The sequence below is a fragment of the Mobula birostris genome, chromosome 25 (assembly GCF_030028105.1).
Source record: "Mobula birostris isolate sMobBir1 chromosome 25, sMobBir1.hap1, whole genome shotgun sequence".
NCBI lineage: Eukaryota > Metazoa > Chordata > Chondrichthyes > Myliobatiformes > Myliobatidae > Mobula > Mobula birostris.
The window spans coordinates 44,131,888-44,149,939 of record NC_092394.1 but is presented as its reverse complement, the minus strand read 5'-3'; the positions used below and the strand labels follow the sequence as shown (position 1 = coordinate 44,149,939).

At 44.5% G+C, this 18,052-nt stretch overlaps 1 protein-coding gene across 6 annotated transcripts in view; it reads right to left on the bottom strand.

The window, feature by feature from the left end:
* The window catches only part of clip2 (CAP-GLY domain containing linker protein 2), a 167,161-nt gene that overhangs the window by 19,603 nt on the left and 129,506 nt on the right, over positions 1-18,052 (bottom strand). For 5 of the 6 annotated variants that reach the window (XM_072243338.1, XM_072243339.1, XM_072243337.1 and 2 more), the window contains 3 exons: positions 17,614-17,784; positions 15,937-16,023; positions 2,674-2,777 (listed from right to left, as the gene is read on the bottom strand). In XM_072243338.1, the coding sequence (XP_072099439.1) occupies positions 2,674-2,777; positions 15,937-16,023; positions 17,614-17,784 (362 nt within the window). Of the gene's footprint in view, positions 1-2,673; positions 2,778-14,507; positions 14,660-15,936; positions 16,024-17,613; positions 17,785-18,052 lie in introns of those variants that run through there. The other variant, XM_072243343.1, reaches the window with a different exon arrangement.

Sequence of the window (18,052 nt, the reverse complement as noted above, 5' to 3'; positions counted from 1 at the left end):
ATCAAAGTGATTAGAGTTGAAACACACTCAATATTACTTTTATAGAACATACAACAACAGAGGAAAGGCTCTTCGTTCCATATCATGCAGAACTAATTACACTAAAGACAACTATCTCCTTATCCCCGCACGTGGACCATATACCTCTAGTCATGCATATTAAATGCCTCTATTGTAATCTGCCTCCACCATTATCCCTGCCACATCATTTCCAGCACCCACCATTCTCTACGCGAAAGAAAGCTGCCCTGGAAGTCTCCTCTGAATTCTCCCATCTCATCTTGCTTGTATAGCGACTGGGCTTGTATACACTGGAATTTAGAAGGATGAGAGGGGATCTGATTGAAACATATAAGATTATTAAGGGATTGAACACGCTGGAGGCAGGAAGCATGTTCCCGCTGATGGGTGAGTCCAGAACCAGAGGCCACAGTTTAAGAATAAGGGGTAGGCCATTTAGAACTGAGTTGAGGAAAAACTATTTCACCCAGAGAGTTGTGGATATGTGGAATGCTCTGGGGCAGAGTCTCTGGATGTTTTCAAGAAAGAGATGGATAGAGCTCTTAAAGATAGTGGAATCAAAGATTATGGGGATAAGGCAGGAACCGGATACTGATTGTGGATGATCAGCCATGATCACAGTGAATGGCGGTGCTGGCTCGAAGGGCCGAATGGCCTACTCCTGCACCTATTGTCTATTATCTTAAATGCATGCCCTCTAACATCAAAACATATATTTATTTATTAAACTATTTATCTATTTACTTGTTGACTGGTTGACTGAGATACAGCACAGAATAGGGTCCTTCCGGTCCTTTGATGCGCACTGCCTGGTAATTCCCCTGATTTAACCCTAGTCTAATCACGGGGCACTTTACAATGACCGATTAACCTTCCAATTGGTACGACTTTGGACTGTGGGAGGAAACCGGAGCACCCAGAGCAAGCCACGCGGTCATGGGGAGAACGTGAGAACTCCTTACAGGCCGCGATGGGAAATGAACCCAGGTCCCTGGGTACCGTAAGGCGTTGTGCTAACCACTATGCTACCGTGCCGCCCTTAATCTGGAGAAAAAGATACCGGCTGCCTGCTCTACCTACGCATCTCATAATTTTGTAATTCTATCAGGTGTCCCTTCAGCGTCCACCGCTCTGGAGAAACCACCCAAGTTTGTCCACCTTCTCCTTGCTGCACCTGCTTTTAATCCAGGAAGTATCCTGGCAAAACTCTTCTGCAGCTTCCCATAATGGGGTGGCCAGAACTGGAAAGTAATACTCTAGATCAGGGGTGGCCAATCTTTTACATTCCATACGTCAATTTTTTCACGCACGAGTTCAGATGCACCATGCAACTCTTGTACCCCCATTCAATTCTTGTAAAAATATGTTAATATAGAACTCGTGGGTGAAATATTCGCATCTGAGCTCGTGCGTGAAAAAATTGTCGCCTGGAATATAACAGGTTGGCCACCCCTGCTCTAGGTGCAGCCTAACTAGAGTTTTATAAAGCTACAATATATTTTCCTGACTCCTGAACTTGATGCCTCAACTAATAGAGGCAAGCATGCCCACTTCACTATCTATTGACTTTGTTTCCAAACCAAATGACGATCTTAACAAGTCAATGGCTCTGAGAGTTCCAGATTTGAGGGGAGGAGAAGATGGCAGCGTGCCGGACTGCTCCAAATTGATATCGTATTTGTGAAGTAGGATGCCGTGCACAATCCTGATTTGATAGAGACAGCCATGAGAAGCACGGAGGAACATCTGGAGAAACTTCTGAAATGCCTGCTTCGCTGCGGCTGCTACTGTGCGATCGAGAATCTCCAGAGGGGAAGGCCCAAAATCCCTGGCTTTGCCTGTTGCTGGCAGCCAGGGCTGGGGTCGAAGCGCTCGGCAGAGATGGTGCTCGGTGCTCGGTGTCGGAGAGCTGGTCGGAGGCTCAAAGTTTTCTGACGGACTCGGAGTCGGACTGTGGTCGGGTGCTTCCAGGATGCTGCATCGGCAAGTTTGCGGCGCTGGAAGCTCATGGTAGGAAGAGTTTTCTTCCTTCTACCGTCTGCGTGAGATGATGGGACTTTCGAGAGACTGAGACTTTTCTTACTGTGCCCATGGTCTGTTCTTCTATCAAATTACGCTGTTGCTCCCACTGCTGAAACTATATGTTATAATTATGTGGTTTTTGTCAGTTTTTTTTGGTCTTGGTTTGTCTTGTGTTTCAGTGATATCATTCTGGAGGAACAAATTGTATCATTTCTTAATGCATGCATTACTAAATGACAATAAAAGAGGACTGCGTGTCGTCATAATCTAATCTAATAATATTTTCAGTTTTGGGAGGGTATTGACTCTCCCCAATCTCTCAGGCTTAGGCTTAACCTATGGAGTCAGGGAGGTGGTGGTGGAGAGGGACAAAAGTTTAAACTCCTTCTGTCCTATTGAAATTGGTCAACTGATGCCCATAGAGGGAGCTTAGCATTGCCAACCCTTCTGCTCCATTGGTTTGCCTTGAGCAGAGGTTGGCAGCACAGTGGGATGAGGCAGTCCCGCCAGAGCTGTGCCCACAGCCCGCAGGACAGGGTGCAGTGCCCTGCCTCTGACCAGGAGTAAATACTTGGCTCCTGCATCACTGCTGGAACTTCCGAAAACGGTCTGAGCGCTAGAGGTTCGCACATTTCCTTGAAGAGTTTCTCTATCCTTCTGTTCTCTGTCACCAGTAGCTGTTTCGCTCGGCTGGAGTCGTGCTGGCGCTGGGGTGAGCGTGCCCTGGAGTATTCCTAGGGAAAAAGACATCAAATTGGGAGATACGGTCACTGGGCTTTGAAAGTCATGCAAAAGCACAAAACTGCAGATACAAAAAAGAAGAATAGTGTGGATAGAGGAGAACACATTAAAACAGATATGCAAACTCTCCATGGATCAGGCAGCATCTATGGAGGGAGAAGTGGAGTTGATGTTTCAGACTAATGACCTGTTTAGAACTGGGAAAAATTAGAATTGATTCTTTCAAGGCGTTGAGATAGCGCAGGGAAGATGCAGAGAGGGCAGTAAGGAAGGTCTGGGAGAGGATGTACTGAAGAGAGGTTGAACGCAAGATGAAAAAGGCTGGTTAACCTCCAGGAAATGAAGGTTGTGACGACATCCATTGCTAAGGCATGCCTTCTTCATATTATTACCATTGGGCCTGAAGACCCATACCTAATATTTTAAGAACATCTCCTTTCCCTCCATCATCAGATTTCTGAATGGTCCATGAACCTAATCTTGTTATTCATCTTTTATATTAACGATTTATTTTTGTAACTTGTAATAAATTTTATGTTGCTGCAACATGACAAGTTTCATGACATCATTCAGTGATAATAAGCCTGGTTTGGGTAAGGAAAACAGCACAGTGACAGTCTCTTCAGAGCATCATGCTGTACCTATTTATACTAACCATTTACCAGGACTTATTTAAGTTATTCAGGAAACTTTACCCTTTTTGACCCAATTTATAAACAACAACTCTCAAGGCCCTTAGAGATGCTGCCACACACAAGACATGGAAAAATAAGGCACAGAAACTAGCCCTTTGGTCCATAATGTCAGTGTCGAACATGATATTAATTCAGCTAATCCCATCCCTCCATCTCCTGCCTGACTAAATATGCCTGTCTATATACCCCTCAAATGTGCCTGTCTATATACCCTTCAAATGTACCTGTCTATATACCCCTTAAATGTGCTGTCTATATACCCCTTTAATGTGCTGTCTATATACCCCTTTAATGTGTCTGTCTATATACCCCTTAAATGTTGCAATTGTATTTGCTCCCACCACTTTCCCTGGCAAGCCTTCAGAAATACATGTATAATTCAAAAAGTGAATTTTGAAACACGGCAGCACAAATTCATGAGAAAAAACATACAGAACTTTAACCAGCCATTAACTGAAATCCACAAAAAAAATAAATTGCATCAGTCAGTCCATTCATGGTTAACTTTATAATTACAACATATTGTAACACAGCTATCAGTATTTTATTACATTATATTATAATTTGAGCAGTCATCAATTAATCGGATGATTATAAATATAATATTTACAGCTTTAATCACAATGAAAATCAACAATGGACTTTAATACTTCAGAGTGGTGCAAGACAAAAGTGCTTTGTGTTTGAGAAGACAGGGAGAGACTGAGAGGGTGGGGAAGGGTGGAATCGGGGGGAGGAAAAATGGGTGTGTGGGGGAGACACAAATAGGGATGGGAGGGGGTAAAGAAAGCTGGGACAAAGACAGAAGGAGAAAGGGTTTGAATCTGAGAGATGGGAAGGAAGAGAGTTGGAGTGAGGGTGAGAGGAGGATAGAGCAAGATGGAGTTGAAGGCGTAGAGTGAGTGAGAGAGTGAGAGGGACTGGGGAGGGTGACAGGGACTGCAGAGGGAGAGGGAGTGGAGGGGGGGGGTAGGGGAGAGTGAGGGGGAGAGGGAGGAGGAAGAGGGAGTGGGGAGAGAGTGAGAGTGGAGAGGCAAGAGGGAGAGGGAGAGGGGGAGAGGGAGAGGGAGTGAGAGAGGGGAGAGGGGAGAGTGAAGAGGGAGAGGAGAGGAGGAGAGGGGAGAGGAGGTTGGAGTGGGGAGAGAGTGAGAGTGGAGAGGGTGAGAGGGAGAGAGGGAGTAGGGGAGTGAGAGAGGGGAGAGGGAAGAGGGAGAGGGGAGAGGGAGAGGGAGTGGGGAGAGAGTGAGAGTGGGGAGGGTGAGAGGGAGAGTGAGAGGGAGAGTGTGAGAGGGAGAGGGAGAGGGGGAGAGGGAGAGGGAGAGAGGGGAGAGGGAAGAGGGAGAGGGAGAGGGAGAGGGAGAGACGGAGAGGGAGAGGGAGAGGGAGAGGGAGAGGGAGAGGGAGAGGGAGAGGGGAGAGGGGAGAGGGGAGAGGGGAGAGGGGAGAGGGGAGAGGGAGAGGGGAGAGGGGAGAGGGGAGAGGGAAGAGGGAGAGGAGAGAGGGAAGAGGGAGAGGAGAGGGGGAAGAGGGAGAGGAGAGGGGGAAGAGGGAGTGGGGAGAGAGTGAGAGTGGAGAGGGTGAGAGGGAGAGGGGGTGGGGGAGAGGGAGAGGGAGAGGGAGAGGGGAGAGGCAGAGGGAGAGGGAGAGGGAGAGAGGAAGAGGGAGAGGGGAGAGGGAGAGGGGAGAGGGAGAGGGGAGAGGGAGAGGGAGAGGGAGAGGGAGAGGGAGAGGGAGGAGGAAGAGGGAGTGGGAAGAGAGTGAGAGTGGAGAGGTGAGAGGGAGAGGGAGTAGGGGAGTGTGAGAGGGAGAAGGGAGAGGGGAGAGGGAGAGGATAGGGGAGAGGGAGAGGAGAGGGGGAGAGGGGAGAGGAAGTGGAGGAGAGAGAGAGGGAGTGGGGAGAGAATAGGGTTTTCGGGTGAGCCTGAGCCAATACAACAAACTTTTAGATTCTCAGCTTTGGTTCTATGAGCTGTATCAATGTGCTGCACAAATATTCTTCATGCTGTTGCCAATTTAAAAAAAAAGCTATTCAACTAAAGGAGGGGAAATAAAGGAATAATTATTGTGACTTTTTTTGTCTCCCTGTGTTGTTTGCAACAATGTCCAAGAAATGATCCTTCAATTCCTGAAGGCTTGAGGAACATTCCAGAGGGGTGATAATTGTAGCCTGTTCAAACTAGATAAAGGGTGACCTCACAGATTCCAAGCCGTGCGGATTTCATGGTCACAACACAGATTTATGGAGAAAATCCCAGAAGCAAGAAAATGATGCAGACATTTTTCTGCAACACGTTGATGCAATTACAAAGGCACGACGGTGGTTATATTTCTTTAGGGGTTGGAGACTTGGTATGTCAGAATCAGAATCAGGTTTATTATCACCCACATGTGACGTGAAATTTGTTAACTTAGCAGCAGCAGTACAAAGCAATACATAATACAGAAAAAAACAAATAAAATAAAATAAATAACTAAATCAATTACAGTGTACATATATTGAATTGATAGAAAATTGTGCAAAAAACAGAAATACTATATATTAAAAAGTGAGGTGGTGTCCAAGGGTTCAATGTCTATTTAGGAATCTGATGGCAGAGGGGAAGAAGCTGTTCCTGAATCGCTGAGTGTGTGTCTTCAGGCTCCTGTACCTCCTTCCCGATGAAAAGGGCATGCCCTGGGTGCTGGAGGTCCTTAATAATGGACGCTGGCTTTCTAAGACACTGCTCCTTGAAGATGTCCTGGGTACTTTGTAGACCAGTACCCAAGATGGAGCCAACTAAAGTTACGACCCTCTGAAGCTTGTTTTGGTCCTGTGCAGTAGCCCCCCCCCCACCCCCACCCCCATACCAGACAGTGACGCAGCCTGTCAGAATGCTCTCCACGGTACATCTACAGAAGTTTTTGAGTGTATTTGTTGACATACCAAATCTCTTCAAACTCCTAATGAAGTATAGTCGCTGTCTTGCTTTCTTTATAACTGCATCGATATGTTAGGACCAGGTTAGATCCTCAGAGATCTTGACACCCAGGAACTTGAAACTGATCACTCTCTCTACCTCTGATCCCTCTATGAGGATTGGTATGTGTTCCTTCATCTTACCCTTCCAGAAGTCCACAATCAGCTCTTTAGTCTTACTGACGTTGAGTGCCAGGTTGTTGCTGCGGCACCATTCCACTAGTTGGCATATCTCGCTCCTGTATACCCTCTCATCACCGTCTGAGATTCTACTAACAATGGTTGTATCGTCAGCAAATTTATAGATGGTATTTGAGCTATGCCTAGCCACACAGTCATGGGTATATAGAGAGTAGATCAGTGGGCTAAGCACACACCCCTGAGGTGCACCAGTGTTGATCGTCAGCGATGAGGAAATGTTATCACCAATCTGCACAGATTGTGATCTTCTGGTTAGGAAGTTGAGGATCCAATTGCAGAGGGAGGTACAGAGGCTCTTTGTACCTATGGAAGTCACCAAAGGCTCACACAAATTTCTACAGATGGACCGTGGAGAGCAATGTAACTGGTTGCATCATTGTCTGGTGTGGAGGGGCCACTGCACTGAATGGGAAAAAGCTGAAAGTTGGAAACTCAGCCAGCTCCTTCATGGGGCTAGCCTCCCCAGCATCCCAGGCATCATTAGTAACACTTTTTTATGAAGTAAATTGTGGTAAACTATCATCACAAACAATAAAGAGGTGAGCAGAGGCGAAGCTGACTCAAGGGATGAGCCATGCTGGTGCATTGCCAAGTCCGAGTGTAACCTATTCAAGACGGTTTTGGAGGTGGTGTCACTGTCAGGGATGGACTTGGAATGAGTGATTTGGAGAGGAGTTGAGGTAGAGGAGTTTTGATGTCCGTCCACCTAAACTGGGTGCAAGGTTGGATCATTCTAAGCACCGAGCCGATTTGGAGAGGTCGAGACGGGGCTGCATGGTGAGGACTAGGCCCAGAGCATTTCGCTGGGCAGTGAAGTCTAGGCCTGGAGCATTTCGCTGGGCAGTGAAGTCTAGGCCTGGAGCATTTCGCTGGGCAGTGAAGTCTAGGCCTGGAGCATATCGCTGAGAGGTAAGGACTAGGCCTGGAACATATCGTTGAGCGGTGAGGACTAGGCCCGAAGTGTATTGCTGGGTGGTGAGGTCTAGGCCTGGAACATTTCACTGCAGAGGGGCCTGGGTCCTAATCTGAGGCACAATCCAGTGTTTGACAATTTAAACAGCGGTCCAGATAAACTGGAAAGGCAGGGTGTTGGGCCGATTTTGTTTGCTCTCTCCCTTGATATTCACTCCTCTCTCCATGCCGTTGAGCTGTGAGACTGCTCCTGCTGTTACACACTTTGTGCCTGTGAGCTTTGCGACAATTTGCTCCACTATATGATGAACTGAGACCAAGGCTTTGGGCCTACTCTGACTGCTCTGGAGATTGGGGGTCTATGGATTCAATTTGGTTCGGAATGCTGTTGCTTGCTTCTATTGCTTCCATGATTTGTGATTTTTCTCTGCGTATTGGGTGTTGGTCTTTCTTTTTTATTTGGGTTCTTTCAGGTTTCCTGCTTAGTGACTGCCTGTAAGTAGACAAATCTCAAGGTTGTATAATTTATTCATACTTTGATAATAAATGTTCTTTCAATCTTTGAACCTTCAAAAGGCATTGCATCAAAAAGGCAGCCTCCATCATTAAGGACACCCATCAACGAGGCTGTCTTCCTACTGCTACCATCAAGGAGGAGGTACAGGAGCCTGAAGACACACACTCAACATTTCAGGAACAGCTTCTTCCCATCCATCAGTAAATTTGTGAATGGACAATGAACCCATGAACACTACCTCACTATTTTTTGCTCTCTTTTTGCACTACTTAATTAATTTAATATTTAAGATATACTATTTCTTGTACTTTAGTTTTTTTGTTATTATGAACTGCTGCAAAACAACAAATTTCAGGATGCATGCTAGTGATATTAATCGCAATTCTGCTTCTGATTGTGATTCAACTCTGAGTCTTTGCTCAAGGCTATGTAGCTAAAGTGGGCAGTTTCCAGTGACAGTGCCATCTGGTGGAAGGGTGTGAACACAGCAAGTTTGCCTTGTTTGGAAATGCAGCCTCTGACATTTAATGGAATAACGAAGAATTGAAATTTGGCTTTTGAAGAGGCAAATTAAAACATTATGCATTTATGGCCAAGCACATCTGTGCCTAATGATCGTATGGTTATATCTATCTGTGCCCCTGCAGTCACACGCTGTGCTCACCCTTCTTGAGAATAAGAGATGCATATCTACCATTACTGATTACATACTTGTTTAGGAGAACACACGGGAGATCATAGGAAAGTAGTGCGGCATCTGATTCACAAACATAAAATTAAAGTAATGATGAAAATAGTAATTAATCATAGGCTTTCCATTCCCGGAAAGAGATGAGAATGCTGTAGACTGTAATCTTCCAAAGTTTCCATATGAGCACAAGACATCGGAACAGAATAAAATTATTCAGCCCATTGAGTCTGCTCCGCCATTCCATCATGGCTGATTTATTATCCCTCTCAATCCCATTCTTTTGCCTTCTCCCTGTATCTTTTGACACCCTTCCTAATGAAGAATGTAGAAACCGTCATTTTAAATATACCCAGTGAATTGGCCTCAACAGCTGTCTGTGGCAATGAATTCCACAGATGTAATACCTCTGGCTAAGGACAGTCCTCCTGAACTTTATTCTAATTTCTATTCTTCTATTCTGAGGTTGTATCCTCTGGTCCTAGACTCCCTATTATAGAAAACGTCCTCTCCACATCCACACTGTCTAGGCCTCCCTTTCTTCTAATCTCCAGCAAGCACAGTCCCAGAGCCATCCAATGCTCCTCATATGTTAAGCTTTTCATTCCCGGCATTATTCTCATGAATCTTCTCTGGACCCGCTCCAACGCCTGTATATCCTTCCTTAGATGAGTGGCCCAAAGCTGTTCACAGTACTTCCAGTGCGGTCTGACCAATTCCTTATAAAGCCTCAGTATTACATCCTTGCTTTTATATTCTAGTCCTCTGGAAATGCTAACACTGCATTTGCCTTCCTTACCGCAAACTCGATCTGCAAGTCACCCTCTAGGGAATCCTGCACAAGGACTCCCAACTCGCTTTGCACGTCTGATTTCTTGAATCTTCTCACCATTTAGAAAATAGTCTATGCCTTTATTCTTCTACCAATGTATGAGCATCACACTTCTTCACACTATAATCCATCTGCTACCCCTTCGTCCATTCTCCTAGTTCTGAGTCCTTCTGCAGACTTGCTGCTTCCTCAATGCTACACGCCCCTCCACCTACCTTTGTATCACCCACAAGCTTGGCCACAAAGCCATCAATTTTATCAGCCAAGTCATTGGCATTTTTTTTCATTTAATGTGAAAAAAATGGTCCCAACACTGACCCCTTCGGAACACCACTAGTTACTGTCAACCAACTAGAAAATGTTCCCTTTATTCCTACTCTTTGCCTTATGCTAGTCAGCCAATCTATCCATGCCAGTATCCATCCTGTAACACATGGGCTTTTATCTTGTTTTACACCCTCTCAAGGGCCTTCTGAAAACCCAAGTAAACAGCATCCACCAACTCCCCTTTATCTATCCTGCCTGTTATTTCCTCAAAGAATGCAAACAGATTTGTCGGGCAAAATTTTTCCTTAAGGAAACCATGCTAACGTCAGCCTATTTTATCATGTGCCTCCAAGAACCCCAAAACCTTGTCTTTAATAATGGACTCCCACATCTTTAGCCAGACTCCTACATTGAAGTCAGACTAACTGGCCTATAATTTCCATTCTTTTGCCTCCTTCACTTCTTAAAGAGTGGAGTGACACTTGCAATTCTCCAGTCCTCCAGAATATTCCAGAATCTAGTGATTGTTGAAAGATCACTACTAGTTGAAGTTCTATAAGTTGTGGGTGAGGCCTAATTTGGCATGTCGTGTGCAGTTTTGGTCACTTGCCTGCAGGAGAGATGTCAGTAACATTGAAAGAGTGCAGAGAAAATTTACAAGGATGTTGCCAGGACTTGAGGACCTGGGTAATAGAGAAAGGCTGAATAGGTTAGGACTTTATTCCCTGGAGTGTAGGAGAATGAGGGGAAATTTGATAGAGGTATACAAAATTATGAGGGACATAGACAGGGATAGTGCAAGCTGGCTTTTTCCACTGAAGTTGGTTGAGACTACAACTAGAGGTCAGGGGTTAAGGGTGAAAGGTGAAATGTTTAAGGGGGAAATGAGGGGGATCTTCTTCACTCACAGAGAGGTGAGAATGTGGAACAAGCTGCTAGTGGAAGTAATAAATGCAAGTTCGATTTCAACATTTAAAAGAAGTTTGTATAGGTTATCGGATGGGAGCAGTATGGAGGGGTATGGTCCAGGTGAAGGTTGATGGGAATAGGCAGATTAATGGTTCAGTATGGACCAGATTGGCCAAAGGGGGGCCGGCTTCTGTGTTTGGTGTTCCACGACTCTCTGCCTCCATGATCTCTTCAGCAAACTCTTTCAGAACCCTGGTGTATAGCCCACCTAATTCAGGTGACTTATCTACCTTCAGACCTTTCAGTTTCCCAAGCACCTTCTCCTTAGTAATGGCAACTACACTCCCTTCTACTCCTTTCTGCATTGTGATGATTACTGGCTTCACTGTCCACAAAACCCTAAACTCAAAGGGAGATCTTAAGCCCTATCTGATATAGGTAACTATCAATACCCTCATTAGTGGGAAGTAGTACTGTATCAACCTCTTTAAAGACTAGCTTTCTTCCTGCAAGGTCTAGCTGCCAATACCCACTATTTGAGTGGTGGGTTCCCCTTCTTGATCAAGGATGAGATAATTTTATCTATTGAAGTAGTTTAAACACAGTTTATTTTATGCTTAATAATACATGTTTAAATTTTGACAAATAGATCTTAACACATATTTAAAATTCTCAGAGTATTTGTGATTTGTAAAAGATTTCCGAATTCCAAAAGCTTTATAAACTATAAAGGATTTCTAAACATGGGTACAATTCTTACAAATTAAAAGAACATACCAACGATTTTCAGATTAACGAAACCAAAGGTTGAGTAATGAAACCTAGTTCTTCTTTCTGTTGCTCCATCTTTCTATCATTCTCTTTTGACATTCCTAACAATCCCCAATGCCTTCTAACATTTATACTGTTTTGCTACTAGTTGACATTATTTTTATTAGGGTTCAGACTGATTATTGCTTGCAAATTCCATTAATACTGGGTCCCGTTTAGAACTAGAAGCTGAACAAGGAATATTGATTAGAAGTCTAACTGTTGTCAGAAACAACTCTGCCCCTTCAGAAAGGCTCTGCTGCTGTAGTAGAAAGCTGAGGTTGGTGATAAGCCTCCTGAGTCCTGGAAAGTGAAAATCTATCACACAGGCATACTGCGGGAGTCTTCCATAGTGAAGACTGACAAAAAAAAACTTAAGAGTTCGGCCGCATTTTAAGAAACATTCCTTTAGCTCAGAAAACAATGCATATTTAAGATGATTGAGGGGGTGGTCAGAATAGTAAGGTGGTTAGCCTAACTTCACCTGTCAGAAAATTACTAGGATTCATAGTTAAGGAAGGAGCTACTGAACAGCTTGATAATTTTAGCTGGTTACCAAAAAAAAAGATAGCATGATTTATTAAGGGTACAGGACAAAATTGCATTCTTTTAAGAAGATTTATAAAGTAGCGGGGTGTTGATAATGTAGCCCCTGATTTGGTGGGGAAATGTCATCACCATTAGTCTGGGTGGAATGACAGAAACATCCAGGGGTTCTGAAGTTCACTGTCAGTTACCAACCCTAGGGTAGCAGGAGGTGCTCTGATACTAGGGCCCTTCAAAGAGTTCAGCATGGGGCAAGGGACTCAGGATGCCATAACTCAGTTTATGAACCCAGGAGAAGCTTGTGTCAACCTGTGGAGGCGCATAGGACATTCTCCCCTCAGCGTGCCTGACACCAGGTTGCCATAGAAACACTCTATTGTGGCCTTCAGCCTCAGGGAAGCAACTGAAACTTCTAGACTTTTGAAAATTATACACACAAGGGATTCTTCAGATGCTGGAAATCCACGGCAACACACACAAAATGATGGAGTAACTCAGCAGGTCAGGCAGCATCTATGGAAATGAACAAACAGATGACATTTCGGGCCTTCTTCAGGATCGGAAGGGAAGGGAGAAGACATGCTGGAAATCCAGAACCAATATTTCATATTCTGTCTAAGTAGCCTCCAACCTGATGGCATGAATGCCGATTTCACCGTCTGGTAATATTTATTTACTCTAAATTTTAAAATTTTCCTCCACTTTCCCTCTTCTTCTGCTCCCCACTCTGTCTTCTTACCTCTTATTCTCACCCGCCTATCACCTCCCCTGGGCTCCATCCTCCACCCCTTTCTCCTATAGTCCACTCTCCCCTCCTGTCAGATTCCTTTCTCTCCAGCCCTTCACCTTTCCCAGCCAGCTGGCTTCACCTTTCACCTTCCAGCTCGTCCTCTTTCCTTTTCCCACACCCTTTTTTTATTCTGGCATCTTCCCCCTTCACTTCCAGTCCTGAAGAAGGATCTTGGCCTGAAACATTGACAGTTTGTTCACTCCCATAGATGCTGCCTGACCTGCTGAGTTCCTCCAGCATTTTGTGTGCGTTAGTTTAAACATAACCAGATGAGGAGCTTTTTCAAGGTTTTTATTTAAAATGCTCCAGCATTTTCTTTTCTTTTCCATCCAGGCTGTTCATTTGTTTTACAGCAGAATTGCCAACATTGTACCAAAACTACCGAATTTGATGTGAGAAGCATTTCCTGGCGGTGGGGCCTTACTTTTCTGGAAGGACCCACAGGAGGATTACTCTGAAATACATCTCAGTTGGTTTGGCAATGAGTGCTGAGCTGACTGAGTTTGCAAATGACCGAAGTCCAAGGGCCATTGTGCATTCAGCTCAGGAATGGTCAGGAATTGCACCCTGGGTGTCCAGGTGAGGAAAACTATATGAGACAACGGACACCTTATTCTGAGACAGAAGAGGTTCTTCAGATGCTGGAAGCTCTGAGCAACACACTCTAAGTGCTGGATTTTGTGTGTGTTGCTCCAGATTTCCAGGAATCAGTGCAAATCCTGATGAAAGCTCTCAGCCTGAAAAGCTGGCGGCTTACTTCCCTCCACAGATGTCGCCCGATCTGCTGAGTTCCTCCAGTATTTTGTTACCTTACGGGGTAGCTGGTCCGCTCTAAGAGTGAGGACAATGGTCAACCGTACACATCCTTCACACCTTCAGCCCTCTCTGTAAGTGTGAGAACTGTTGGGTCCCCTAGTTCAAAGACAATTAGCTGCTTAACCTTGTTGTTTCTTGACGATATTCTTTCTTTATAATGAACTGTGAACAGACAGTGTTGGCTGTTCCACATACACAAACACGAGAAAGTCTGCTGATGCTGGAAATCCAAAGCGACACACACAAGATGCTGGAGAAGTCCTGAAGTCACTGTCAGGCTCTTGAACAAACCACACTCGGTCTACTCCTGGTGTTCCCACGACCAACGATCTCACTTTAAGGACTCTTTATCTTGTTATTTCATGTTGTTCGTTGCTGATGATTTATATTTGCATTTGCACAGTTTGCTGGGCATTGATCCTGTTTACAGTTACTGTCCTAGCGATTTGCTGAGTACGCCCGCAGGAAATAGAATCTCAGGGTTGTATGTGGTGACGTGTGTGTACTAGATTTTACTCTGAACTTTGAACTAACATCCTGAAGAAGGGTCTCGGCCCAGAACGTTGACTGTCCATTCATCTCCATAGATGCTGCCTGACCTGCATTTTGTGTGTGTTGTTCCTCATACAGTTTCTTGACACACACAGCACTCCCAGTGGTTTCCACGTGCAGTATTCCGGCTGGGAGTATCTGTAACTTTTTTTTCCACTAACATCAGTGGCAAGCTAAAGTTGAAGCTAATAAACCGGATGGCAATTTATTGATCCGGTTAAGAAACTGGTTGAGTTGCTAGATGATAATAGGGAAGTTAATTAATTGGACGGAGTCCTGCCAGGATCTGTGTCGACACTGAAATAACTCAAGGCATTTTAATGACTCAGCTGATGGAATGGAAAGCTACACATCCAAGTTCGACAACAGGAGGATGGACGGCACCTTTGATGCAGGTAGAAAGATACAACAGGTAATAGATTAAACACTTGGGCAAATGTATGGAAAATAGATTTTATTGAAGGTAAATGGCAACTCATTTACCTTTGATCTGAAAATGACAGAATGCAATAATTTGTACATAATGAAACAATGGGCATTGAAAGAGTTAGTAGGGTAGTGGTGGGGGGGGTTGGTGGTTCACGAGCACATATGAACTATCACGGTCAGCCCACAAAACAACCTACAGAGAGGATGCAAGGCAAGCCTTTATGTCTGACCATAAGATCAAGGCAGTAATTCATGCTGGAGAGTTGCGAACCCTAAGGTTCATTGTCTGTACAAGGAGAGAGTCTGACAGGTCAAAATGCCATTTATTGTCTTACCACGCATGGCTAAGAGTTGGTGCTTTCTTATCACCAAGGTCATGTGATTTGTTTTGTGAACATGGAAGTATGTGTTTAATTTGTTAAAAAGCTGAAGATCAAGGCGGTGCAGTCCGGGGTATATTACGATCGAGGAACGTGTTTGCAGACTGGATATTGAACTTCTTACTGTTGGGCTTCGGCCACATTCCACCGTGATACAACACTCGGCGGCACGGGAGGTCGTCCCTGCCTGTGGCCATCCAACGTGCAGCTCCTCCCGTGGAGGGTCAGACACCCTGAGCCAATAGACTGGTCCTGGACTTATTTTCCATCTGGCATAGTTTGCATTTTGGTGTTTCATTGTTGGGGGTTTTTGTATTGCTATATTTATGCTCTATTCTTGGTTGGTGCGGCTGTAACAAAACCAAATTTCCCTCGGGATTAATAAAGTATATCTATCTATCTATCTATCTAACTTGTACATTATCTTGACAGACGCTGGAGGATTACAGCACCGCAGGGTACAAGGCCCAAGGATATTTTGGAATCTGAGGTGGGAGCAACGTAGGTTTACTGGAGAAGAGAGAATCTGCAGATGCTGGAAATCCAAGCAACACACAGAGGTGTTACCACAGTTTACTGGAACGATGTGTACCTCCTCTCTCTCCCTGTGAGGGAGTGTGTAAGGGGAAAGAAACAGCAGATTCCAGTAAACTCCTGATCATTCCGGAGAGTTGCGAACCCTAAGGTTCATTGTCTGTACAAGGAGAGAGTCTGACAGGTCAAAATGCCATTTATTGTCTTACCACGCATGGCTAAGAGTTGGTGCTTTCTTAACACCAAGGTCATGTGATTTTTTTTTGTAAACATGGAAGTATGTGTTTAATTTGTTAAAAAGCTGAAATTTGAACTCACCTCTTGCTTGAAGCACCTGCTGTCGGTCATAGCTTCAAGTTGACTTCGCTGATGGACCCCATTGGCAGAACTGGCACTATCCAGTGTCTGAGAAACAGAAAGAAAACAAAACCGATGGGCCACAGCCAGGAGAGAGTAAATGAAGGATTACCGCCTATCCAAAAACAGAATATTAAAAGTGACATTTTAAGAGATATAAAATATAACTGGGCTTGTGGTAAAAACAAAAAAAAATACTGGAAATACTCAGCAGGTCAGGCAGCATCTGTGGAAAGAGAAACAGGTCTCTGACCCTTTCCTCAGAACTGAGAAAGAAAGAAAACAAGTTAGATTTTAGTGGCAGAAATGGTTGGGGAGTGCTTTTAACAGAGATCGATAGAAATGAGACATGATATAATAAAATAGGATACTTCAGTACTAATCCTGAACAATTGTGTTGATATTTTTATGTGCTGTGTAAAATATGCTATTCTACACTGAGACAACTTTACAAATTCACCTCTCTGGCACATAGATTTTACGGACGTTAACGTTAATTTTCCTCCAAGAGGACCACAAACTAGTCACGGGGTTTGGAGGCTTGTATGCCTCATTGACCCGGAGAGCTGTGTTGGCTGGAGTCAGGGCATTGTGCTTTGGCTCTAGGTAGGGTCACCCATACCAAGCAGGTCAAAGGGGAAAGGTCAGACTAAGAGTGGTTCACTGGTCCTCCAGGTCCAGGGGGGTCAGCTCAGGGCCAACAGCCCCGACTGGTAACACAGAATTGTCACGGAAACAGCAATGAAAACTCTTTCTCTGTCTGAGTGTGATGGTATTCCTCAGTCTCTCCCAGGGACTTGCAAGACTGACAGTAGAGAAAACCAAGGGGAAGTTACTGACATGATGAAGGAAGCCCTGAACACTGCCAGAGATGGAGGACCTTCGTTGCGGCCCTAAATGCCAGCAATGTAACGGGCAGTAATTAATGTTGATGTTAATGTGACAAGGTTGAAATATATTCAATTTAGTTATAAATAATTGTTCAAATAATTTTTTTAAAAGAGTTAAAATAATTTATTTCATGTGAATATCATTTCATATTGAGAAAAGAAAAGGGATATGACTTGAAAAAAACATGCAAATGTGTTTAGTTGAAAATTTTGAAAATCTGAACACAAGGTATTCTTTTATAGTATTGAGCATTGAATCTGCCATCGACTTGTAAGGGCTTGCATTCAATCTTCAGCTCACGATTGATTACCAGGGGAGGGGCAGTGCCAGTTCTATAAAGTGACCGATGCATGAACATAGTGTATCTATGTTTCCTTTGCCATATCCCTTTTCCAGGGCTACTACATTAACAAGATCATGCCATCTAAATCCTGAATTCCCAATATGCAGTCCCAGCAGATGACACTGGGAGTGTAGCTTTCATGAAATAATCCTATTTATTCTCGTTACCTTTTGACTCCAATTCTGAAAGAATCTACTGCAAAATTATCTGGGCCTGACTATCTTAGGACTGCAACCATAGTGCAGCTGTAACTAATTACAGTATGATAACGTGCTTCACAAGAGCGATATTAAGCAAGTTTTGACTCTTGAGCCACATATTAGAACAGATTAACAAAAAAAAAATCAGTCATAGGAGTAGCTTAAAAGAGGGGTAGAGGATTTGTGGTAGATCTGGGCTCTTGCCTGCATAGCTTGCATTAGTTTCTCCATCTGCTGGTTCTGCTCCAGGGCACTCCGCAAGGCCTCTTCGGTGTTAACTAGCCTTTGCTGCAGTTTGGAGATCTCGGCATCGGCCTCAGTGTCCTGGAGAGAAATGGGGCGCCGCTTCTGATCGGGTTTGTACTTCTCAGTACCCTAGAAATGGAGAGAAAATTACCGTGTAGCAGAGATTGAGCAGATTTGGTACGTCAGCAAAGACACTCGCAGATTTACCGTGGAGAGCGTTCTAACTGGCTGCACCACCGTCTGGTATGGTTTTCGGAGGGGAATTGGGGGGTGTTGGTGCTACTGCACAGGATCAAAATAAGCTGCAGAGTTGTAAACTCAATCAGCCCCATCATGGGCACTAGCTTCTGTAGTATCTAGGACATCTTCAAGGAACGATGCCTCAAAAAGGCAACAG